Source organism: Anabas testudineus, chromosome 7 (genome assembly GCF_900324465.2).
Source record: "Anabas testudineus chromosome 7, fAnaTes1.2, whole genome shotgun sequence".
Classification (NCBI taxonomy): Eukaryota; Metazoa; Chordata; class Actinopteri; order Anabantiformes; family Anabantidae; genus Anabas; species Anabas testudineus.
This window is the reverse complement of record NC_046616.1, coordinates 15,730,431-15,754,976: the sequence shown is the minus strand read 5'-3', so window position 1 is coordinate 15,754,976 and position 24,546 is coordinate 15,730,431. Positions and strand designations below refer to the sequence as shown.

The 24,546-nt window shown below is 40.7% G+C and overlaps 2 protein-coding genes across 2 annotated transcripts in view; one reads left to right on the top strand and one right to left on the bottom strand.

Moving 5' to 3' along the window:
• samd10b (sterile alpha motif domain containing 10b) overlaps positions 1-3,700 on the bottom strand; it is a 56,463-nt gene extending 52,763 nt beyond the window's left edge. The window contains exon 1 of the mRNA XM_026368947.1: positions 3,569-3,700. Coding sequence (XP_026224732.1) covers positions 3,569-3,581 — 13 coding nt within the window. The 5' untranslated portion in view covers positions 3,582-3,700. The remainder of the gene's footprint in view (positions 1-3,568) is intronic.
• Positions 3,701-11,727: 8,027 nt separating this feature from the next.
• Positions 11,728-23,493, top strand: prpf6 (PRP6 pre-mRNA processing factor 6 homolog (S. cerevisiae)). Its single transcript, XM_026368494.1, has 21 exons — positions 11,728-11,946; positions 12,785-12,947; positions 13,105-13,223; positions 13,328-13,406; positions 13,824-14,000; positions 14,400-14,528; positions 14,653-14,747; positions 14,832-14,988; positions 15,215-15,377; positions 16,192-16,310; positions 16,435-16,653; positions 17,521-17,643; positions 17,757-17,878; positions 18,065-18,203; positions 18,333-18,452; positions 19,412-19,588; positions 19,702-19,835; positions 20,216-20,307; positions 20,523-20,637; positions 21,956-22,082; positions 22,593-23,493. The coding sequence occupies exons 1-21, from the start codon at positions 11,759-11,761 to the stop codon at positions 22,743-22,745; spliced, it is 2,910 nt and encodes a 969-aa protein (XP_026224279.1). The 5' UTR covers positions 11,728-11,758; the 3' UTR covers positions 22,746-23,493.
• Positions 23,494-24,546: the final 1,053 nt, after the last annotated feature.

Below are 24,546 nucleotides of genomic sequence, written 5' to 3'. Positions count from 1 at the left end.
AACAAACACAAACAGGAAATTAACACTGGACCTGTCCAAGTCCTACTTCCTGCTTTGATCTACTGTGTTTCACTGTCCAGTGAGAGACGTTTACATGAAGTCTTCTGTGTAATCTGGTTACAGTTTTGGTTTGTTTGTGTGGTTGTCTGAACCCCCGTCATTCTTGTCGCACCGTCGCTGTTTCCTGACTCGAGCAGTTACTTTGGTGACAATCGTATCATAGCTGGAAGAAAGGCACTCTATAAAACTGAGTCTGAGCCTCTGGCTACCTTTTAGAAAGGAAAATATCATCTTTAAGACATCCATCAACCGCCGTAGCACTTTCTCACCACTTTTCAAGGCCCTTTTTGTAAAGAAAAAAAAAAAAATCTACCAACTGATGGACCCATCCCTCTCTGTCTCTTCTCTCCGTTTGCCCAATTTGTCTTTCTTCATCTCTCTGTCCATCTAAAATCCACAGACTCGGGCCAGGTGCAGCTGCGGAGCAGTGGTGGATCAGGAAGGCGACAATGGATGACAGGAGGGTGCGTGTGTTTAAGAGGATTCCACATGCATTATATTGAGTGACACACTGCCTGCTGTGATGAAGCAGGAGCTCATGATGGACAGGGTAAAAGGGGTTAACAGCTTGCTGAGAGGGTTAACACACAATTACCATCTTTCTTTACTACAGAGGCCAGAAGCACATTTGGCTCCAACACCAAATGCACCAAATGGTCTGCACACTGTCTCCACCAAGCAACGTAACGCGCGCCAGGAAACCAACAAAGGGTGTATTTGTCGGTGTAAAGCTAACACTCCACACCCCCACCTCTCACATCATCCCACCAGCAGGGGTGCTGGCTCCTCATCTACATGTTCACACACACACACACAAACATAAACACATATGGAGGAAAACACATACTCGCATGTACACAGATTAGGAAACAGGCTATAGAAAAACTTTGTCAATTATTTTGTAATTCATGGTTTGAGTATGTTTTGAGTAGTGATCGAAAGAACATGATCGCAAATACAAGCAGCTGAAACGAGTTTCCTGCACAGTGTGACTACTGGGGATATAAGGTGTGAAGATTTGGACGGAGCTTAGGGTAGAGGCGATGCTCTGTAGCAGCTGAGTTAGGTCAGGACACGTTTGAGAGATTATATACCTCGTCTGGCCTGGGAACACCTCGGGATCCCCCAGGCGAAGATGAAAACATTGCTGGGGAGAGGTACAGCTGGACCACCTTGGTTAATCTGCTGCCACTACGACCCAAATCCAGAAAAGGGATGGATGGATAGATATTAATATAATGACAAGCAAAATCCATTGTATGTTCTCTTCTAATGTCAATAATGCCATTTTTTGAGGAACCATTTGTGTTTTCAGTGTAATTTCACTGTCCAAGCTTTCTTTTTTAGGTGGGGGGGCATCTACTGCACACATATTTCTCCACATCTGTCCCCTCCTACTCATCTGTCCACCAAGAAGGCAGCAAATAGACACCATCACCACTCCTACAGCAGACTGTCTACCCACATGCTTAGACAGACATGGGGGTTGAGATAAATAAACGGGTTGTGTCTGGATTCAGGATCTAGCTGTCTTCCTCTACATCAGCCCAAATCTTTGGATATCTGGCGCGCTGAGCTCAGCCAGGCTGGCCTCTTGTTGTGGACACGCACGCAAGCACACACTCGCACACTCACAAACTAGGTGGCACCCATGCTTGTTCCTGATGTGACTAGGGGATGAAGCATGCAAGCATGCTGCTCTCTCTCTCTCTCTCTCTCTCTTCCTGCTCTGAAAAAAATCCCTGCTTCTGGATGTTGTGCAGTGGACAATACAATAGCCCAGTAACATCATTTGTCTGGCTGGCTATCTCAGATATAACAATGCAGCCAGATGTTCTGGGCGATTTAAGCAAATGTTGGATGAATCTCATCCAGTCTGAATAGCCAAACATGGAGTGAAGCATGCAGCAATCAGTGCAACCCACTATGCAGAAGAGAGCAAGAAGGCAATTTACATCACACCATTTAAAATGCAGATCACCCTTGTAATAGATAGTGTCACAGGCCTGGAGCTGACAACCCACCCTGACATCAGACTGCATCCTGGTAATGTGAACATTACCAGTCAGCAATAATTCAGTTCATAGGTCCAGGGTTTCCCAGAGTACTGTGTGAAGCAGTTTTATTCTGCTGTCTGAATCCGGCCCCGTGACCAGTAAGAGCCATTTCAAGTTTCAAGTAGTCCCTGGTCCCAGTTATTGTCACAGGTAGTGAAACAATCCCTTTGTGTGCGTCTTCTAACAGTGTTGAGGACCAACACTCATTAAAGTAGTTAATGATGCCTAAGTAAACTATGAATTAATTATAGCCCAGCATGACACTAGGAATACAGTATATGCATCTCTGCCCGAATGTCCTACCTGCAGCCATGCTAATTAAGAGCTAACCTCCTTCAGCAGACACAGAGGACAGATGGGAAACACACTTGGCACTACACTAATGCTCTCACACACATTATTGCCCTTGAGCAGAGAGAGAGAGGCTCTGATTAGGCCTCAGTTAAGTTAGTTAGCCTGGAGCAAACACCAGCCAGCCAGGCAGAGAAAGGGGCAGGACAACAACAACAACAACAGACTGAAGAGCTTTTCATGCACAGTACAGTTATGGATAATTGATTTTGGAGGAAACACTTAGGAGGCCTAAACAGACATTTGGCTACATGAATGTTATTTAATAAAGATGTTTGTTCAATTTCCACATGGCTGTACAATAATTTAAAAACACAGTTACTCGATCCTGATGATCAATATACACATTTTCTGTTTCCGGCTTCTCAGATGTGACAATTTGCTTTTATATCACAATGAATGAAATATCTTACAAACAGGAATAATTTATTAAAACATTTTTACTGAGTGATTACGTTGCAATTTTAGAGTTTGGTTACGGTTTTGGTTAAATTCTTGCTACAAGAGAATAAGAAAAAGCTAACAAAACATGTCCCGGGGCTGACTTTTGTGATTTCATACCAGAGGCACCATGACATTTATTTATTTTAATAAAAAGAACACTGTTAGTCAATGGCACAATAAATAATGCTGCCAACCTGAATGCTTTATTATTCTATTCCTGAGCTAAGTATTGACTGTAATTTATACAGGTGAGCCAGGTGCTGGCCCACAAAAATAGACAATGCAAATATAGATCAAATACAAACAGAGCATGGGAAACACAGAACACCCAGCATCACATAGCTCTTCTCTCCAGCCTCCACCAGGGATTGACTAGACTTCTTATAAATATTAGATCATTTCTCAGTGCCACACTTATGTGTACATGCTTTCCACTGGGTTTCATTTCTAAGTTAAAGTGAATGGTGTTAAATTCAAAATGCAGCTGAAATGATCACATCAACTCAACTTCATATAGACTTGATATAAGATTATTATTTTTTTAAATGACATAAAAACACTGTACAGTCACTATAAAGTCATTACTGGCTGGCATGAAGTGATTCCTGAGAGGCTGGTCAGGATGCTCTAGGAAGCGGAATAGAAAGCGCTCCTACCGTCCACAGCCATAGTCGGTCTCAGCGTGTATCTCTCCGTGGTGTCAGCAGGACTCTCCCATCCTTCTGCGAGACGGATCAAATGTTCTCAGTGTGAGGATGAAGAGCGCTTCTTGCCCTCTCTCTAACCCACTATGTGAGCATGGAGGCAGCTGTTACTGTGGTCGCACAGAGAGAGAGGAAGAGAGAGAAAGAGAGAGAGAGAGAGAGAGAGAGAAAACTAGATCCCAGTCTCCCTCTCGGTCGGTTTTACGCGTTTGTTGTCCGGGACGCCGGCAGCAGTCCGATATGAAGCAGCTCCTCCTGAATCCCCGCCCCTCTCCCCGTACCTGACCACCAGGAGACAAAAGGTCATTACGCACTGACACCAGCAGCTTCTGGATGCACTCTACGCACAGCTCTCTCTCTCTCTCTCTCTCTTGCACAAATACAAACACAAACGCCCCATTTTATTTGTTATGGCACCATAAGCTCTACTGATGTAACCGAAGTCATTCTGAGCAGCAACTATAGTGAGTACTAAAACAAAATGTTCCAGGCTGCAGTAAGAACAGCAAGGAGCCAGCCTCTCCTGGATTTCCAAAGAGCTTTAATATAACTGAAGTCTTCTGCAGGACCTTTTTGTTCACCTCCTGTCATTAAACTGCAACAGCAATAAAATCTCTGCAGTGAGCATCTTGTCTTCTTGTTTTTGCATATTACAAACTTACAGTTTTGCTCCATCACCTTGCAACCAGTTCATTTTTCTCTAAACAATCCAGTGTGCATTCATGAATACAGCAAGTATATAAGTCAGCCCATAGGTTGATGGGGTGGGTTACTGTCAGTCAGACTGACTGAGAGTGAGCGTTTAAGGTGATATCTGTTTGTTTTACTCATATTTGACCTGCAAGTATAATTGGTGTTTAGTTATAATGATGAGGACCATTGATAACAGACAATAATATGTCACATGCTGAAGTTTAGTGCAGCACTTCCACAGTACTCCGGGACTCAGAGAGACACAAAAGAGCGTCTTCAATAGTATGAGATTCGAGCATGTGTCTGGTAATGCCCTTAATGCAACTAAATTGCGTTCTGCTGAACATTAATTATTGTTTTTATTCCCTCATTTTTCAACCCATACATCCTCAGTTTGAAAAGCTCTGTGTCATAAAAGTCAAATAAAAGTCACAACCCTGATGAACCCATCAGAGAATTTGTCCAAAAAAAAAAAAAGTAAAGAAAAGAAAAGTCCTTTCAGAACTGCAGAGACGGATGCAGCTGTTGCCACATGCTGAATGGTTCTCACCTTCATGAATGAAGTACACTATTTGTGTAAAATTGGTGGAGTGTGCTTTTACAGTGCTTCAGTGAAACAACAGAGAAGACTTGAGCCATGTGTTGGCTCCCTATGCACCTATGCAAGAACAGTCTTTGCATAAACCAAGACACAGACGTGAGGAGGAGATCAACCGGATGCTCGCAGACGAGCCTAAAAACAGCCATCCCTCGGTAGACGCCCACGTCAGCTGCGATTTCCCTGTCAAACAGCCAAGCTTCACTTCAAAGGCGCAGAATCCGGGAGCAAGTTGTGAACACGTCTTTGTTGATGTAATCTCAAAACATACATCGCTAATTGAATCTGCTGGCATTCAGTCGCATGCAGACTGCACAGCGCCAGGGTTTTTTTTTTTTTTTTTTTGAAGAACAGTGGAGACTACAAGCCAGTTCATCCATCTGCGCTGGAAGATGAGGAACCTCCCTGATGTGCTGGCACTGGATCATCAAAGGGTGCGGAACGGGGAGGAGAAGACTTATTGGTCCAGCAGGGCTGCAACAGAGCACATGCTGAGTGGGAATTAAAGCACCGCACATCCACCCACACACAAACACCCACACACACAAACATACTCAAACAGACTTATACATGATATTACACTCATTGTCTTTCTTTTTCTCAAGCCTGCACATGCAGAGAAACACAGACTTGTGCACACTCGTCGTAGTCTCATGGTCGAGAATCACAAGAGCCGGATCTGCAGAGATGGAGGGCGATGAAGGCTTGGTGTACTGGCCCATTGGGTGTCAGCTGGCAGATACACAGCCGCAATTGGGAAAAGCATTTTGTGCAGTCATTTAAATGTGTGAGTTTGATTAAAACATCTTCTCTGCGTGATAAGCTGTTGTGAAAGGGACGAGCGATGGAAACTCATACACTGCATATGGCCTTCCCTTATATTGTAACACATGATCCTAGTATTGCCATCACACAAGACACAGTGTGTAGCCAGTCCGCTTTAACAGATCTTTCTTCTCTTGCTTTGACACATGCACAAAACAGACACACATGCGCTCACACAGTTTGGAAAACAGATGTAACACAGAAGAACAGTGTGTTTGTACTGCAAACAGCCAGATTGAGGCTGATACCACAAAGAAAAAGGAATATCTTAGACTTGTGCTTGAGCTCTCTTCAAAAAGAGAAAGCGAGAGAGAGAGAGAGAGCGAGAGAGCGTGAGCACTTCCTCGCGAGACATAGAGAAGCCATTGATACTGGAGTGTAGCATCAGCCTTGCCAAAACTGGTGTCATAGTGAATGGCTGTCCCCGTGTTGGCAGCGAGAAATAATGGCACCAAATAGAACAGAAAAAAATTTTGGAGGAAAAAAGAGCAACCGAGGAGAGACTGGGCCAACCTTCGGTGCATCCAAATGCTCCGAAACAGAAAAGATTCAAAGGGGTTGGATTTCAATGGAACATAAGAGTTCTCATCTGCCTGTACTTAATCTGATCTGAAAAGGAGTGCTCTTTCAGGTGGAAGTGAAAGCAATCTAATGAATTCCCACAGGAAGCGATTTATTCTAGCGAGATGAGCGCAAATGATAGAGAGGAATCCACTTTATAGTGTTAAGTTCTGGCCCTGAGCTGTTTTCCTAATCAGAGACCTGGGGGAGTTTTCTGTAATTGTGTGCACATATTGTAGAGAGTCCTCCTTTGAAAAAGCTTTGTGTCCCCGCTCTGGATTTATTCAGGATGGGGAGCCGAAAATGACAGAACCTATTTGAGAGATATATTCCCTTTGCCACTCCCTGATCATTGCCTCTTGTCTCCTGCTCTGCACCCTGTGCGCGTGCCTTATTTGTGCCTCTATGTGTGCGTGTGTGTGTGGTGTGTGTGTGTGTGTGTGTGCATGTGTATACAAAATATGCACATATGTGCAGGGAAAGATTGATGGGAAAGGAAGGTGATTTTTATTCCACACACTCTCTGTTGGTGACCTCAAATAGCCACAGTGTAACAGACAGTGTCTGAAGCTAAGCTGTACAAAACAAACTCTCCTCACACACACACACACACACACACACCAACATAGCTCGGTGTTTTCTCCACTAAAGTCTGTAGAGTTTGTGTTGACTGCTGCTGAATATCATCGATTCCTTTGATGACTGTGTTTGTTTGTGCGTGTGCGTGTGTCAGAGAAAGTCAGTGAATGACTAAAAGAGGATCTGTATCTATAGAGAAAATCAACACAAATCTATTGCGAATCATCTCTGCTTTATGGTAGAACGTTCCTGTCCTGATTGGAGTGATCTCGTTCAGGATGTTTTCATGCTCAGCGACAAAGAAATCAGTTATGTCCTTCATAGTCATCACATCTCAGTGTAGATGATGGCTGTGAGTTCGTTTTGGACCATTGTTCGCCGTCACATCATCACAGAACAAGCTCACCTTATGACAATTTAACTCCAATGTTACTTGTTTTTGTACTTCTTATTCTTATTCTTATTCTTATTCTTATTCTTATTCTTATTCAGTTTTCTATCTGTTTTTATTTGGATGCATAGTTTAAGATGGACTGAAGGATTTTTCATCTTATCTAAAGTTTTAAAAAGAGTTTTAAACATGATATAGTTTCAGTTTCTATATATGAGACATTTAGACTGTAACAGTTTTTTTCTTTATTGGAATCATTGAAAATGTACCACTTTAGGTTCCTTAAAAAAACACGCACACATGCACATCAAAATAAAAAGAACAGCATGTTCTTATTACCGTAAGCACATTTTTGGCATCTAATGCAGTTCAGCATGTCTAGTAAGTAGAACTTTAAACCTTAAAATTACTAGTAGTTCCCATTTATATAACACATAGTACTATTCCTTTACCTTACTTTAACTGGAAGTTTGGATCTTTTCCACTGTTCTGATGGTGGTTGATAGAAGAGCAGCACATTAATGTAATCACCACGTCCATCACAAGGCAACAACTTGTGAATGCAAAGAACAGAGAATGTGAACAAATATCTAAACAATACATAGTGTCCCTGCTGAGTTAAGACAATACAAAGACAGATTTTTGGGCATGAAATGACAGATAAAAAGAACATTCACGTCATCTTCATAAAAGATCTCTTTTTTTTTCAGATCCCCTGGGATGATTCTGATTGGAAAGAATCCAAGCTGAATCAATCTTCATACTTCTGAGTATGGCAGGATGCTGAGTTCCTCTCTCACACTGTCACTCTCACGTTTTGAAATCCACTCAACTCCTCTCTCTATCTGTCTCTTCCACTACATGTATCTGTGTTTTTCTGTCCATACCTGTCAAAACTCGGGGAGTGGTGCAGTCTCCTCGCTTTTGAACGAAGAGTGTCATCCACAGTCTCCTCTCCTCTCCTCTCCTCTCCTCTCCTCTCCTCTCCTCTCCTCTCCTCTCCTCTCCTCTCCTCTCCTCTCCTCTCCTCTCCTCTCCTCTCCTCTCCTCCCCTCTCCACTGTGTCTAAATAACCAGGCCAAATACCGGTCTCATTGAAACAACGGGTCAGGAAAATGGCTTCAGTCAATAATCTCATTTATCTGCTCAGCCAACGGGGGGAACATGAGTGCTATTCACTTGGTTCCCTTTCTTCTACCATGCTGAGTAAAACTAAGCTCTTACAAGGACTAACATAACATGCAGATGCTGTTGCATCAAAAGAAAAGTAATGCAAATGCTGCAGCTGGATATTGTAAAATGCATTAACCATTCCTGATCACAATGAGGAGTCGTGAATGTTCAGTGTTGCCGGGTGTGCTTTCATAAATCTCCGACATGCGAGTCTTCAGGCTTAATGTTGCCACTTTTTCTTTACACTGCAGTATTTTCCAATATGATCGACCCAACATTGACGTATATCATGTTTGTCAATGCATTAGTATTCACAGCACAAAGTCCACCATCTTTTTGCCTTTGTACACAGTCTCAGATCTTGCTCCAGACTAATTACCGGACAGTCCTTATTCAAAGCTTTGTTGTTGCACTAAGCTCAGTGGATCAATGAAATTCGGAGCGTCTGTTGGGCAAAATGACTCTGGTTGGCCGCTCCTAAAGGAAGGGCCTAATAGCAATTTACTGTTGTCCTTTCACAAGGACACTTCTCTTTGTTTCAGAATAATACACAGTCAGTAATCAGTGCTAAATAAATCATTAATCCTCCCCCATGTTTCTTCTATGTATGAAGTCAGGCTTTGTGCACGTAGACTGTTTTCAACTAAGATGATAATTGAGTTGAACACGTGTGTGTAATAATGAAAAATGATGATGTCTGTGTCCTAGTTTTTTTTTCTTTGAGAATAATGAAGTTAAAATTAACTCACAAAGCAGCTCCGCTAATATGATGTATTTGTTTTTCTTTGTGTGTGTAGGTGATGCTTCAAAGTATATCTATCAATCAATCTGTCATCTCGGCACATCTCCGCCTGTTCTTCTGTCTTGCAAGCACTGGCTTTCTTTCAATGAACGGACCATGAATGAGTCATGACGTTAACTGCTGCAATGTTTCATCTTTTAATTCTTTGTATTTTCCAGTTGCTACTTCCACGCAGCTCCATGTATATTTATTATCACACTATAGAAATGAGTTGAGACAGTTGAGACAGTGGTCACCACCTCCATCCTGTGTGACATGCGCTAAAACAACAGATAAAATAGGGCCATGCAGCCGTGCAACTAACAAGGCTAGCTTACATGGATACACCAGCTTACACAAAGACACACACCCTAACACATGCACAGTAACACTGATGTAATGTGGCATGCTTATAGCACATTTACACATTATTTCTATTTATCAGAATATTAGAACTAATATTCTCACAATGAAGAAAATTATATTGTGAATACCCCTCATCCAAAATACAGTTACTATCAAAATAAAATAATTAGTCTTTGTTATAAAAAAATACAGACTCATGTAATTAGTGTATTTCATCTTTGCTCAAATAGAAAAGTCACAGTAACGGCTTACCCTAACTTGAAGTCTACAAATGGCCTGTCAATCAGAGCATCAACTTTTGTTGAGATCTCATAGCATTTATTTTTTTATTTTGGTGAAAACCAAATGGAACGTGCTTTATGAATAGATGTGCTGTCTTGTCAACAATCACAGCAATAATCTGTTATTGAACCAAGTTGTCTATAAATCAGGTAAAGTAGAAAAGTATGTAGATTTTATTATGTATGTGTCTCTGTATGTGAAGGTGGGTGGTTTCCTGCTGAATAATGGTATTTTTATAGAAACACACTTTCTTACATTAATATTTTAAGAAAAAAATTGGACTTCCTACTTTCTTCCGATTTTTGTTGATGAACCAATTTTGTATAAATTAAGCATGAGATTAGATGTGAGTGCACCGGGCTCTGAAGGATTATCACACTTTTAATATTGGCCAGTATTATTAACAACCTATTTATCTTTAGGATCACCTGTCCGTGGGCCAGCACAGTGATGAGCACCTTGTGTCTTCTCTTATTACACAAAACATAGTTTGTGAATTCAAGCAGTGTGTTGTGCCAGACTCTCTCTAAAAACCATTAAACTGAATTCCAATAATCTCTGATTACAGGAAAGTAAAAGAAGCAATGCAATACTTGGATGAAATCAAGGCTTGACCTGCTCTTCATGTTTAAATTAGTTGTCAGCTGTGTGAACTATACATCTTCTAATGTGTCTGATGGTCCATTTTCATCATAACAACATCCCCCAAGAGTGAAATAGTGTCTGCCCTCCAGGCAGTGTAAATGAAGAGAAATGTAAAGGCCTGAGCCGAGGCTCAGACTGTGGATGGGTGAAGTTAAATGTTATTGAAACTAATTGATGTATGGCCGCACTTCAGCTCATGGGATGAAACCCAGAAATGTCATATTAAAATGTGATTACCTTTATTGCAGTCAGTCTCTCTCGTGCTTGAGTACAGACTCTCCAACACAGACATTTTCACTCATCATGTAAGATTTTATTGTTAACATACAAACACTTGTCTTTCAGAATTACTCCACCCTGAATTAATTATTAAATGTATGGCTCCATCAGCTCTGCACATGTAAAAACCCTCTCTAAGAAAATGGTATGAAGCCCACGAGTGCTTCAGTTGAGAAGTGCATGCTGATCTTTTTTTTTTTTATGTAGCAGTCCTGATGATGTTATGAGTTTATGAAGAATGAGAAGGTGCAGTCTTCAAGGCCTGGCTGTTCATTCAATAAATGTCATATGACTGGGGTCACAACTTAGTTTACGACAGTTAGTAAAAGAAATGATGTAGCCTCTTGAAATACTTAATATAAAGATCTAATGAGCATATCATAACACTAATTACTAATTGAATTACCAGGTCTATTACATATTCCTTTAAAGTGCATTGCCTTAATGCACTGAAGAAAAGTGGTGGTGAGATTATTACAGTAAAGTAGAATAATTATTTACTCACTTCTGGAAGTATTATAGGCTGTTGTGTGTTATATTATATAACACATACAATTATGAAACATGACTTTAACGTACTTAAAAAAACGTCCCATTAGCGATGTTAATGTATATCGACCTACTTTTAATTTGATTAATTGCTGTTTGTCAATTATTTGTCAGGATGTAGCGACCCCATGTGGCCTTTGTGGAAACTGATGTCACCATCAAACATTATAAATATTCTGTAAAAAATAATTTTACACAGTCACACAGTGACATGTTAACCAATGTTTTGCACCATCGATGTTAAACTTAATTCATAATTACAATAAATTAAGGAAAAACAAACAGTAACCTTCCGGTCCTGCGGGGGCGCTGTTACAAACAGCGACAGACATTTCTGGACCGACGGGGTCGCCGTCTGCTGGAAGCGGAAGTGCGACTGTTGTTTATCCGGCATTGAGCCTCGTCGTCGTGAGAGCAACGATGGCTAGCGCTGCAGCGAAACAGGCGCCCAAAACTGCCCCTAAAGCATCTGCAGGGGCCACCGGGGCAGCGGGGGCTGGCGGTGGCCCCCCGATAATGCCCCTTGCTTCTCCACTTATGGGGAAAAAGAAGAAGCCGTTTCTGGGGATGCCCGCACCGCTGGGCTACGTTCCCGGTCTCGGCAGAGGGTGAGCTAGCTTACCTAGCTTGGTTAGCTAGCTTGCTAATTAACAGCAGCCCTTTAGCTAGCAAGCTAAGTTATACAGTCACTGGTTTAAGTATCGTACGTTGTGATATTTTTGTGCTGGCTACTGTGCTGAAGTGAAAATATGTATTACCAGTAGTGGCTACTCTAGTTTACGTTAAGTCGACAAATATAAAGTAACTTACACAGAAGTAAGTTGGCTCAGTTAACGCTAGTTACATGAGTAGTCATGTGAACTCTTCATATCTGAGATAATTCAATGTAATGAGGGCATCGGGTCTTTCTGTTTATTAATTCACAGCTGTGATTGTAGCTTTATTAATTTTTGAAACTTTCAATGATCCAGTGGATGCATTATGTTAAAATGCTGTTTTTATCTGAATACTAATCACTGCTTGGCTTAAATAACTACAGCTGTGAGGTAGTGTGTAGTGTAGTAAAATGTCTTTTTCAGAAATATACACGACTAGACGTATGAACTAGCATATATTACAAAAATAAAATGGAACTATCCCAACATTTTCAATGAAATAATTTGTATTTATAGCACTCATGTACACCCTGCTACAGTTAAACACCACAGTTAATATACAATGTCACTGATTGTAACAGAAGTTGCAATGTTTTGACTTTTCCTGTTCTGGGTTATGATGAATTTAAATAATGCTTGTTGGTAAACCCACAAAAAATATCAAAATGCTGCCGAACCGTGTAGATAATCTTGTCACACTAATTATTGAGCTTCACTGTGAACGCTAAGTTCTGTGAGTTTCATATTGTAAGTTTATTAGTGTAACATCTTAAACAATTGCTCTCTTCAGTGCAACTGGATTCACCACCCGATCTGATATTGGGCCTGCTCGTGATGCCAATGATCCAGTGGATGACCGTCATGCCCCCCCAGGAAAGAGGACAGTTGGGGACCAAATGAAAAAGAGCCAGGATGATGACGATGAAGATCTCAATGACACAAACTATGATGAGGTGCTTATGATTGAGTTGTTATTTGTTGTTGCAGGGTTGTTTGCAATATCTTAATTGAGCCACTCAAAATTCAAAGTTGAAGTTAAATCTATGTAGACTAATGATTACGTGATGTCTTTTGTAGTGTTGATCTTTATGTCGCCTTTCTTTGTTGTAGTTTAATGGATATGCAGGTAGCTTGTTCTCCAGTGGGCCCTATGAGAAAGATGATGAAGAGGCAGATGCTATATATGCAGCTCTGGACAAGAGGATGGATGAAAGACGCAAAGAAAGAAGGTTACTAAAAATTGTTTTCCACCTGGGTTAAAGTCAAGCGTCTTCATTTGATATTCCATACTGCATTTGAGTGGGAGTTTAAATGCTGTCTTGTGAATTTTTAGGGAGCTGAGAGAAAAGGAAGAAATTGAGAAATACCGTATGGAGCGACCCAAAATCCAGCAGCAGTTCTCTGACCTAAAGGTATTTAATTGCACATGATACACCTATTTCTCTTGTGTTTTTTGACACTTCTAAACATTTTAGAAACATCTCTCTCTTGGATGAATGTTAAATATTCCCATGTTAAGCTTTTAAGAATATGAAGCAGCATTTGTTTAAATGCAACCACTGTTACTTAAGATTATATAGTTGGGTATTTTAGGGTTCTTGGTGATTAAGCAGGCAAAACTGAAATACTTGTTTTTTATCCATAATCAGTCTAAAGTCACAGTATAACAGTGTAAATCACAACAAAATGATTTTAGATGTTTTCACAAGACAGTATAGACAAAACAGTATTCTGCTAAATGTTGTGCTAAATAAAAAAAAGCTCAATTCTGAAATTCCAAAGTGATTTTTCATTCTTCTTTACTCTCCCTTTTGTCTATTTATTCACAGAGGAAGTTGGCAGAGGTATCAGAGGAGGAGTGGCTGAGCATCCCTGAAGTGGGAGATGCAAGGAACAAGCGCCAGAGGAATCCTCGCTATGAGAAACTTACGCCCGTCCCTGACAGTTTCTTTTCTAAACACCTGCAGACTGGAGAGAACCACACCAGTGTCGACCCTTTGCAAGGGGTAAGTATGCACACAAAAACACGCCTTTATTAAAGACATCTGCATAAAAACACACACATCAGAAAACGACAATATGTATTTTCAGCCTGCACCAGCAGGAGTCAGGATATCTCTGGAAACAATCACATCAGCTGCACATGTGATAAAGCTTTTTCATGCAGCCATGTAACCTCACTGAACTTCCTCACTGTGCTTGAAGTTTGTTGCACAGTATCAGAAACCTATTTTTGTTGATGTGATCACATCTCTATCAGCACTTGATTGAGCGAATTGGTAGTCTGTATACCTTACCACATATTTGAATTCATATATTCAAATATGTTTATATAAATTTTGAATTATATATATACTATTGTTTTAATGCTTCAGTCCATTGATATTGTTTCTTTTTTCCACTAGCTGGGGGGTCTGAACACACCCTACCCAGGAAGCATGACTCCAGGCTTAATGACACCAGGGACAGGAGAGCTAGACATGAGGAAAATTGGTCAAGCCAGGAACACACTCATGGACATGAGGCTCAGTCAAGTAAGTAATGCATCATCTCCTGCCTCTTTTATTATCCATCCTCCTTATTCTGCAGGTGTTATCTTGATAAACAGGATTTATATGTTCTCTGATGCCTATGTGCCCACCTTTTTTCTATTTTAAGGTGTCAGACTCGGTGAGCGGACAGACGGTTGTGGATCCAAAAGGTTACCTGACAGATCTTAACTCAATGATCCCCACATATGGAGGGGACATCAGGTAGAGACACACAGGAGAAACCAAAGGTTCCTAGAGTACATTTATGTTTTTGTGTTTCTAACAGTTTGTCTTTGGCATGTGCAGTGATATTAAGAAGGCTCGTCTGCTGCTGAAATCTGTGAGGGAGACCAATCCCCATCACCCACCTGCCTGGATTGCCTCTGCCAGGCTAGAGGAGGTGACAGGAAAACTGCAGGTGGCCAGGAACCTGATCATGAAAGGCACAGAAATGTGTCCTAAGGTAAAGAATGATAGTGTACTAAATCTGTTACAAGCTTAAGTATATATGATAATAGTTGTATGTTATTAGGTCATTCATAATATAAAAGTTTGTTTTTATGTTCAAATTAAAATCTTAAAGTTGCAATACTTCCCTGGATCCAGTGTCATTACATTACTCATAGTATGAAATGCATGTCAGAGTGGAAAATAGCTCTTGTCCTCCCTCATTTATCTCTACCCACTAGAGTGAAGATGTTTGGCTGGAGGCAGCCCGGCTCCAGCCCGGGGACACGGCTAAAGCAGTAGTAGCCCAGGCTGTTCGCCACATGCCACAGTCTGTCCGCATCTACATCAGAGCTGCAGAGCTGGAGACAGACGTCAGGGCCAAAAAACGAGTTCTCAGAAAGGGTAAGGCTGTCGTATAGCATAACCTGTGACGATAAATATAGAAAGTAATGCTTTTAACTTGTTTGTGTATCCATTAGCAGATCCTGAGAAAGTCCTGTGTTGAATAGTCATGTTGCTTTTCTGTTCTACAGAAGAGGTTTTTGTTCTTCCCAGCATTGTATGCATCAGTGAATACATAATGATTTCCCTGTCAAAAAAGAAGACGCAAATTTCTGCAGGGAGCATATCCATAACCAGTTTCAAATTGTCTGTTGTCAAAGCCCACACACAGACCTGCTCAGTTTCTGTTCACATGAGATGGAATAAAAAATTTCATAAGGATTACATTTGGCAGCTGTGGTTCTGGCGTATTGTCAAAACCCGGCACCCTACTTGAACCATAGCGTCAATGCCCTAACACACCCACACACTTACACTCAAATGGATATTTCCCAGCAGCATACCCAAGTGGCAGAGATGGATGTGGAGCTTCCTCTCTTAAAGTATTAACTCCGCATCTACATGTTCAGTTACGTCTTGTCAAATTTTCTCCTTTACATAAGCAGCACACAGCCTTCCCACCGAGACACTTTTAACTCTTTTACTGTTACTCGATGTGCTGTTTGTATTGTTTTTGTCAACATAACTGTCAAAGTGAATGCTTAATTTCCCGTTTTGACACAGTTTTCAATCACATGTCCTCATTGTATCTTTTCCTTATTTTAAGTGTTGTAAGATTGGGTAAGCAAGCAGTCTGAAGTCACTTAGTGTAAGTTACTGACAATAAATATGTCAATAAGATGGCTTAACAGTTGTGTAACTGTAACCCATGTAGCCCTGGAAAATGTGTCCAAGTCAGTTCGACTGTGGAAGACAGCTGTTGAGCTGGAGGAGCCAGAGGATGCCAGGATCATGCTTAGCAGAGCTGTGGAGTGTTGCCCTACTAGTGTGGAGGTACTTTCAGCACGTCATTCTATGTTTTCTATCCCATTTGTGAAATAGATAGGACAGGATACCATGTGCTGCATTGCAGTAATAAAGCCTTGGCACCCACCTCTATATTATCTGTCTTCTCTAGCTGTGGCTGGCACTGGCACGGTTAGAAACATACGAGAATGCGCGTCGTGTCCTGAACAAAGCTCGAGAGAACATCCCCACTGATCGTCATATTTGGATCACCGCTGCCAAGTTGGAAGAGGCCAACGGCAACACTCAGATGGTAGACAAGATCATTGACAGAGCCATCACTTCTCTACGTGCCAACGGTGTAGAGATCAACAGAGAGCAGTGGATACAGGTGTGTTTCTTGTCATTAAAGAGAGAGAGAAGAATTTTCTGTAGCTGTTTAGGGAAAAGGGATACTTCTACCATTGATAAAATAAATACCTTAAGATCACAAGACATTTTTAAACTTTCTTGATATAACATTCTCAAGCTAAAAAAGGATGTTATTTTTCTTTTAATTGTGCAAAGGTTTTTTATTTTATAAGTACCTGTTTTGCTTAAATTACAGTATATCATTTTTAGATTTATTTCTAATACAGTATACAGGACCTCTCACATATTATAAGTTGGAAAAAAGACAATCATTGTCCCTTTTAATCGTAGGGATAAAGGAGTGGCAATTGCGTCATATGTTTGTCAGCTTTGATAACATGCCAGAATACTTTGGAAAAGTTGCTCTCTACTATTTCATCTGGCTGCAACAGATTACAAGCCAGTACAGTGACTGACTAACATGTTTAGTTCACAGTTTTGCAGTCATAGGCCTTCTCTGCAATACTTTTTCAAAAATGTTTTCCCATGATGACCCAGTGTTTTCTGCCTTAGTCAAAGTGTGTGGTTAGGGTGGTTTGTGGAGGCCATTTGCCAGTAAAATCATTGTAACAGGAGCAACAGGTTAAAATGTCAGGTTCCCCACTGTTCTTAAAAGGATTATTTTGTTTATAGAGCGACTCTTAAATGGTCTTTTGCTGTTCCATCTTTTCCTCTTATAAAAGACCAGTTGTCTCGGCTGTGTAAATATTTCAACATGAAAACACTGCATCATTCCTCTTAAGTTGCTTACTATATATGTAATTTTGTGCCTTAACATTTTGCATTCTCTTTTTGTGAATCACCTTTAGTGTCTATCCTCCTGAATGTTTCCTCTTGTCATCTGCAGGATGCAGAGGAGTGTGACAAAGCAGGCAGTGTCGCTACCTGTCAGGCTGTGATCAGGGCTGTCATAGGGATTGGTATCGAGGAGGAGGACTGCAAACACACCTGGATGGAGGATGCTGAGAGTGTGAGTAGCATTATATCTGTTTTACACAAGTCACGCTCAGATCCTGACACCCAGAGGATCATTTGCATACTTAGGTGTTGACTTGACTAAGAAGCCTATTTGTTGTGTTTCAGTGTGTGGCTCATGGAGCGTTGGAGTGTGCAAGGGCCATCTATGCACATGCTCTCCAGGTGTTTCCCAGCAAAAAAAGTGTCTGGCTTAGAGCTGCCTACTTTGAGAAGAACCACGGCACCAGGTAACCAGGTTTGGTTTCTAAATGTAGCAGACAGTATAATTCAAAAGCTGACATCTCCTCTAGTACATTGCATCTTTTTTTGTTAATGGCTATATGGTTTTCTCTAATTTCCATCTTGCCTACTTCACCAATTGCCACTGTGCTCCTCCCATTCATTATTCTTCAATGGTTCATTGCATCTCTCAGGGAGTCTTTGGAGGCCCTGCTCCAGAGAGCTGTGGCTCACTGTCCCAAAGCAGAGGTTCTGTGGTTGATGGGGGCGAAGTCCAAGTGGTTGGCTGAGGATGTGCCTGCAGCCAGAAGTATCCTTGCCCTGGCTTTCCAGGTGATGAAATATTCATATAAACTTTGACTTATTCATATAGTATGAATTTGAGCTTGTGTCTAACTCGGTTTTCTCTCCTCCTTTTAACCACATTCTATATCTCTGTCCCTCCTCTTTTTGTTTTCCCAGGCTAACCCTAACAGTGAAGAAATCTGGCTTGCTGCTGTGAAATTAGAGTCTGAGAATAATGAGTATGAAAGGGCTCGTCGACTGCTGGCCAAGGCCCGCAGCAGTGCACCAACAGCCAGGGTGAGTGTGTGAGGCTGGGAAGGAGTGAAAGACACAGGGAGGTTTTCATATTTTAAACTCTCACGAGTGTTACCTACAGTTCACAGTTCATCTTATTTCCTGCAGAAAAAAATGCTCTCCCTTTTAGGCTTTAAAAAAAACAGTGTTTTGTCAATCTAAACCTTCATCAAGGTCTATTATCAGTTGGTGTATACTGAATATAGAACAGTCTGAAAAGAGAATCTAAAATAAGGAAAAGCACTTTTCTTAAAAGGTTGATGTAGTAAAATACACTCCCCTACCCCTTTGGATTTATTCAGGTCAAGTATTTAACTGTCACGTACTTTCACTCTTTAAAGCCCCTTCTCTGACCCCATGCACTAGCACAGTTTGTTTTTCATTAAGTAATGTTGGTATAAACATAGCTCTAAACCATGTTTTCAGGATGTTTTGGTTTGATAGGGGTTATTCTTCTCTGCTTTAATACCTGCATTTAATAGTAAGCTAATAGTGCATTGTATTTTACCTAGCCTCTATGTCTGATTTTTCTCAGGTTCAGGCTTGCCAGATTTCTACAGCGCACAACAGTCAGCACCACTCAGGTTGACAGATGTTGTCAGTAGGGCTTTGAAACATCAATCCGTCTCCATTCTTTAGTTAGCTGTATTATATTTGCCGACAGATATGACTAAGTGCTTGCATCAGTGCTGGCTGTACTGATTGTACTGTTAGATAAGGCAACTTTGCGGTGTTAATGAAGCAGATAAGCATTTAGGCTACGAAGCTGGAATATGATACATCAGAAAGTAATGTATTTGCATGGTATAAACTAGGCTACAATACAAGTATTTGAAATAATTTAGCATCATAATTGTTCTATGTCAAAAATATTCCAAGCCCAGAGTTTGAAGTTTGAAGGGCACGTTTGTGGGTTCTGCTCATACACATTTCCTGACTGAATAGCTTCTCTGTTTCTGCAGGTATTTATGAAGTCAGTGAAGTTGGAGTGGGTGCTGGGAAACATAGAAGCTGCCCAGGAGTTGTGCACCGAGGCGCTGAAACACTATGAGGACTTCCCCAAACTTTGGATGATGAGAGGCCAAATAGAGGAGCAGTGTGAAAACATGGACAAGGCCCGAGAGGCCTACAACCAAGGGGTGAGGTGTTATAATAAGGAAATTTGAACTTTAAGGGAAGTATTTGGATGTATGAAAGTTAGTGATTCCTCAATAACTCTAAAAGATGCTTTATTTGTTGTTTGGTGCTGTAGTTGAAAAAATGTCCCCACTCGGTGCCCCTGTGGTTGCTGCTGTCTCGTCTTGAAGAGAGAGTAGGACAACTGACCAGAGCCAGAGCAATCCTGGAGAAAGCACGACTTAAGAACCCTCAGAGCCCTGAGCTATGGTAAGAAAACGCACAGCTATGAAAGTGTGGTGTGAATGTAACCTTCAGACATGTTACCAGTGTAAATTGTGTATTTAGCTTGTTCTTATGAGTCATTCAGGTGAGTTATGTAAACCGAGCAATTAATGATTAGGTGGCTTCCCTCTTTCCCTGCACTGATGTGTTTTTGGCTCTTTCGGGAACCTTGTCACTGTTGTAAAATAAGTACAAAATGATGTCAGACGCTCTGTGCCATTTCAACATTGATTGATTTGTTTCTCTATTAGTTGACATTACAGAAACTCAAACTGGGACTCATATCAAATAGAAAATAAAAATTACTTACTACTCTATGAAGTTATGTGCCTCTGGAATGATGTGTATCTTATTATATTACCCAGGTTGGAATCAGTAAGACTGGAGTTCAGGGCCGGACTGAAGAACATCGCCAATACACTGATGGCCAAAGCTTTGCAGGAGTGTCCCAATTCAGGTGAGAGTATATTGTTTTGTTTGTTTGTTTTTTGAATCTTTGTCAAATATAGATAGATTTTTTTTCAGGCGACAGGGTGTTTGCTAATATAATAATAATAATAATAATCATCACACAATGAATGCCAAAAAGATTGTGTTCATGTTTTCGTAAACATAAATATCTAAAACCTCAAATTGCCAATTTTCATCTCATTCCCTTTTCTTTCTGCAAAGGTATCCTGTGGGCTGAGGCAGTGTTTTTGGAGGCCAGGCCCCAGAGGAAGACTAAGAGTGTGGACGCTTTGAAGAAGTGTGAACATGATCCGCACGTTTTGCTTGCAGTAGCCAAGTATGTCTTGTCACAGTTTTACAGTCTTTTGCATACAGATCTTGATTATACATTGCCCATCCCCCAAAAAAGTTACCATGTGGATTTAACTAAGTAAATAGGTAAGAGCCTCCCATTGGATAATTACTGCATGGATGATTATGTTTCAGCTGCCAACAAGTTATTTAATTTTAACTGATGCAGTCAGTAGCTTCTCGTGTTTTTTAAACAACCATGTCAGAAGACACATCCTGTGGTCGTGGAAAAGATGTTAATCTGTTTCAGAAGGGTCAAATTATTGTCATGAATCAAGCAAAGAAAACATCTAAGGAGATTGATGAAACTACTAAAACTGGGTTAAGAACTGTCCAACGCATTATTAAAAACTGGAAGGATAGTGGGAAACTTCATCTTTGAGTAAAAAATGTGGTCGAAGCAAAATCTTGAATGATTAAGATCAGCGATCACTTAAACATTTGGTGAAATCAGATCAGTAAAAAAACAACAATAGAATTCACGGCTATGTCTAATAGTGAAAGTAAGAGCATTTCCACACACACAATGTGAAGAGAACTCAAGGGATTGAACTAAACAGCTGTGTAGCCTTTAGAAAACCACATGTCATTGAGACTAATTGAAAATATTGGCTTCAGTTTCCTAGGGAGTATAGAGATTTCACTCTGGAGTAATACATCATCATGTGGTTAAGATTTACTCTGTTCCAGAGTGATGGGCACATCAGGGGTAAAAAGATCGGCAGGTGAAGTGATGCCCCCATCATGCCTTGTGCCTACTGTCGTCTGTGGGGGCAGTGCAATGATCTGGGGTTGCTGCAGTTGTTCAGCAACGTTATGTGTCCAAAGAATGAGGTCAGCTGACTACCTGAATATACTGAAGGACCAGGTTATTCCATCAAGGAATTTTTTTCTTTAGAATTGTGAAAGAGTAGTTCTTTTTCACACATGTATTGGCCATTAGAGTCCAGACCTTAACCCCATTGAGAATCTCTGGGATGTGCTGGAGAAGATTTGGTGCAGCGGCCCGACTCTCCCACCATCAATACAAGATGTTGGTGGAAAATTAAGGCAACTCTGGAATAAATATTGTGACACTGCAGAAGCTTAACGAAACAATACCACTGTGAATTTTTGCCATAATGAAAGCTAAAGGTGGTCCAATTAAATATTAGTGTGTATGACTTTTTTTTGACGGGCAGTATATAAGAAAGACATAAAGGTTTCTGCACTTCTGATTGTACAGTGTATTTAGTGTTTTTATCATTTTTGTATTTGGACTCTTAAATAAAATGTTCAGAAGCAATTTCTTGTCTGCATTTTAGGTTGTTTTGGAGCGAGCGTAAGATCACCAAAGCCAGAGAGTGGTTCCTCAGGACAGTAAAGATTGAGCCAGACCTGGGAGATGCTTGGGCTCTCTTCTACAAATTTGAAATGCAACATGGCACAGAGGTAAGAAATTAATATTGTCTAAAGATCTGCCCACTGTAAAATTCACAAGACTCACGAGTCAGATGTAAGGCCAAACTCTCCTCTCTTTAAAGCTGATAGATCAGCTGATCTTCATATCATGTCGATAAAACAAGATAACTACTGGTTCTTAATGGAGACCTTTAATATTTAAAGCAAGTAGCTGTTAGAAAATAACCCTAACCCTGTTCAATTGACGATTATTTTCAGTGGCAGTTAACAAAATGCAATCCTTTTTCTAAAAACATTTCTTCTGCCACCATTGTTTAGTAGAATGACTTGTGTCTCTGGGATTGTTGTCCTGATCCACTTTCTGTTGAGCTCGAGTTCACAAACTGATACCATGACAACCGAATTTACTTGTACAACTCAGATTCATAGCTCCATCAAACTTTCAAGCACCAGTGATTATCATTGCTTTTAACCATAAAATATATGATGGACCTTACCAAAAAACTGTTGTATCTAACCTCACTGTTCTGCGTCCATCAGGAACAGCAGGAAGAGGTGCGGAAGCGCTGTGAGAATGCGGAGCCTCGCCACGGAGAGCTGTGGTGTGCTGAGTCTAAACATGTCCTGAACTGGCAGAAGAAGACAGGAGAGATCTTAGCAGAGGTAGCCAGCAAAATCAAGAACACATTCTGAGACTGGGAAGTATGGACTGGAAACACCTGGAGGACTAGCGGGGAACAGCTATGGGCATGCTCAGCTGCTGTTCTCTCCCAGAGCAATTGTTTTCCTCCAGGATACAAAGTATTTACACATACCCCCTTTTGTTTTACACATTTAAGTTGTAAAATTGTGGTTTAACGCCAAAGTGAAAACAAATCTAAACACATTTTAAATCAAGGACTAATAATGAGCAACATGTTTGATAGCAGTTATATTATTACATGTTTGTGCGTACTATAGATCTGTCATCTGTCAGGTTGCACAGGGACCAGCAATGACCTACAGGTCTAAAGTATTTTTTTAATCTCTGTGTAGCTTTGACTTCATTTTTGAGGTTTTTCTCTTTTTAGGAATTAAAACCTTTTCCAAAGTCTAGTTGCATTATACTGGAGGTTTTACTTTGGGTTTTCACTGAATTTTGCTGCATATTAAGTGTCTAATAATAATCTTATGTTTTGAATTGTTTTCACTTTGTCATTAGTCATTTTTTTCTGCTGGTATTCTACTCGAAATTCAAACCATTATGGTTGTGCAAATAGTTCAAACAAATAAACATGAAATAGCAGAGATGATGTCAACTGAGGGGTTATTGTGTTTGTTCAAAAAAATATCAAAGCATTTTTTGAGGATTTGTTTTTTTGTATGTGTTGTCTATGTAAGTCCACACTTGGCTCTGTCTGTCCAACAGTGTAAATAAATCTGTCATGGACTTGATTTCTCACATTGTAGTAAGGAGCAGCTTTTTTTTTTTTTACTTAGCCCTTAAACTGTGTTTAAAAAAAACTTTGCAGGCATCAAATAAACACATAAAACTGTTTATTGCACCATTCACTGTTTTTCCTTAAACAAGCCAAAATTATACAATGGTTTGTTGTGATCTCCAAGTCAAGTCTAATTCTGAGAGCGCATTTCTGTTCTTTGTGAGCCATGCTTTTCCCAGACCTTTGGTCCAAGAGTTGTACCCACAGTAATCTTCCCATGCAGCCCCCATGCTCGTTCAGCGTTATTGGTGGTCCTGAATGGGATTGCATTTGCATTTTGGTTTGGCTGCAACTAGTGAGGATCAATGCATGACCCAGCATTATAACTAGTAAGCACGGTTTCATTACTGCACTGTATATCTGTAGCTTACAGGGGTCTTTTACAATTAAACCATTAGACTGTGCTCTAAAATCTTTAAATGCGCTTTGCACAAATGCTCAAAGAAGTTAAACTCGCTCTTCACACGACTCCTCCTTGTCACGTCTTTGCAACGAAACCGAAAGAATAAAGGCAAGTGATTGATTGCAGAAGTTTTTCTCGACTTGACCGGACTGGATTTTAGTGAAATCCAAATCCCCCTCGTCAACAGTCCATGACGGGGAGAGAGAGAGTGGAGCGGCAGCGACTTTGGTGATGTTGGACACCAAGGAGCACCTACAATGAACTCGGATGGATCAGGAGTAACTCTTCGGATCTCCCTGCCACTGACAGATGGCTTTGCTCGTGTGAGGAGCCTGCAGTAGAACATGATAAATGGTAAGTGTGCTTCTAAATATCTGGTGCGTATTTACGCAGAAGATGAGCTCGTATAGAAATTGATCCACGGCGCAGTTGCTTATTATTCGGTCTGTGCACCGCAGTATTAAAACGCTCTTGACAATCTACTGACATTAATCAGGATGCCATGTGATGCAAATTGCTGGAATACCAGGTCAATGCAGGTCAAACAGTGGCAAACTGAACTATGTCTGACTCGTGGTTTTGTACTTACTGGTAATTTAACATTTGTAAA

Bases quoted from the DNA above. Each gene is read 5' to 3' on its own strand.
- prpf6 (XM_026368494.1), top strand. From the start codon at position 11,759: ATGGCTAGCGCTGCAGCGAAACAGGCGCCCAAAACTGCCCCTAAAGCA. The intron at 16,654-17,520 runs GTGTGTTTCTTG...TGTCATCTGCAG, and splicing joins ACAGAGAGCAGTGGATACAG to GATGCAGAGGAGTGTGACAA. The intron at 22,083-22,592 runs GTAAGAAATTAA...TGCGTCCATCAG, and splicing joins AAATGCAACATGGCACAGAG to GAACAGCAGGAAGAGGTGCG.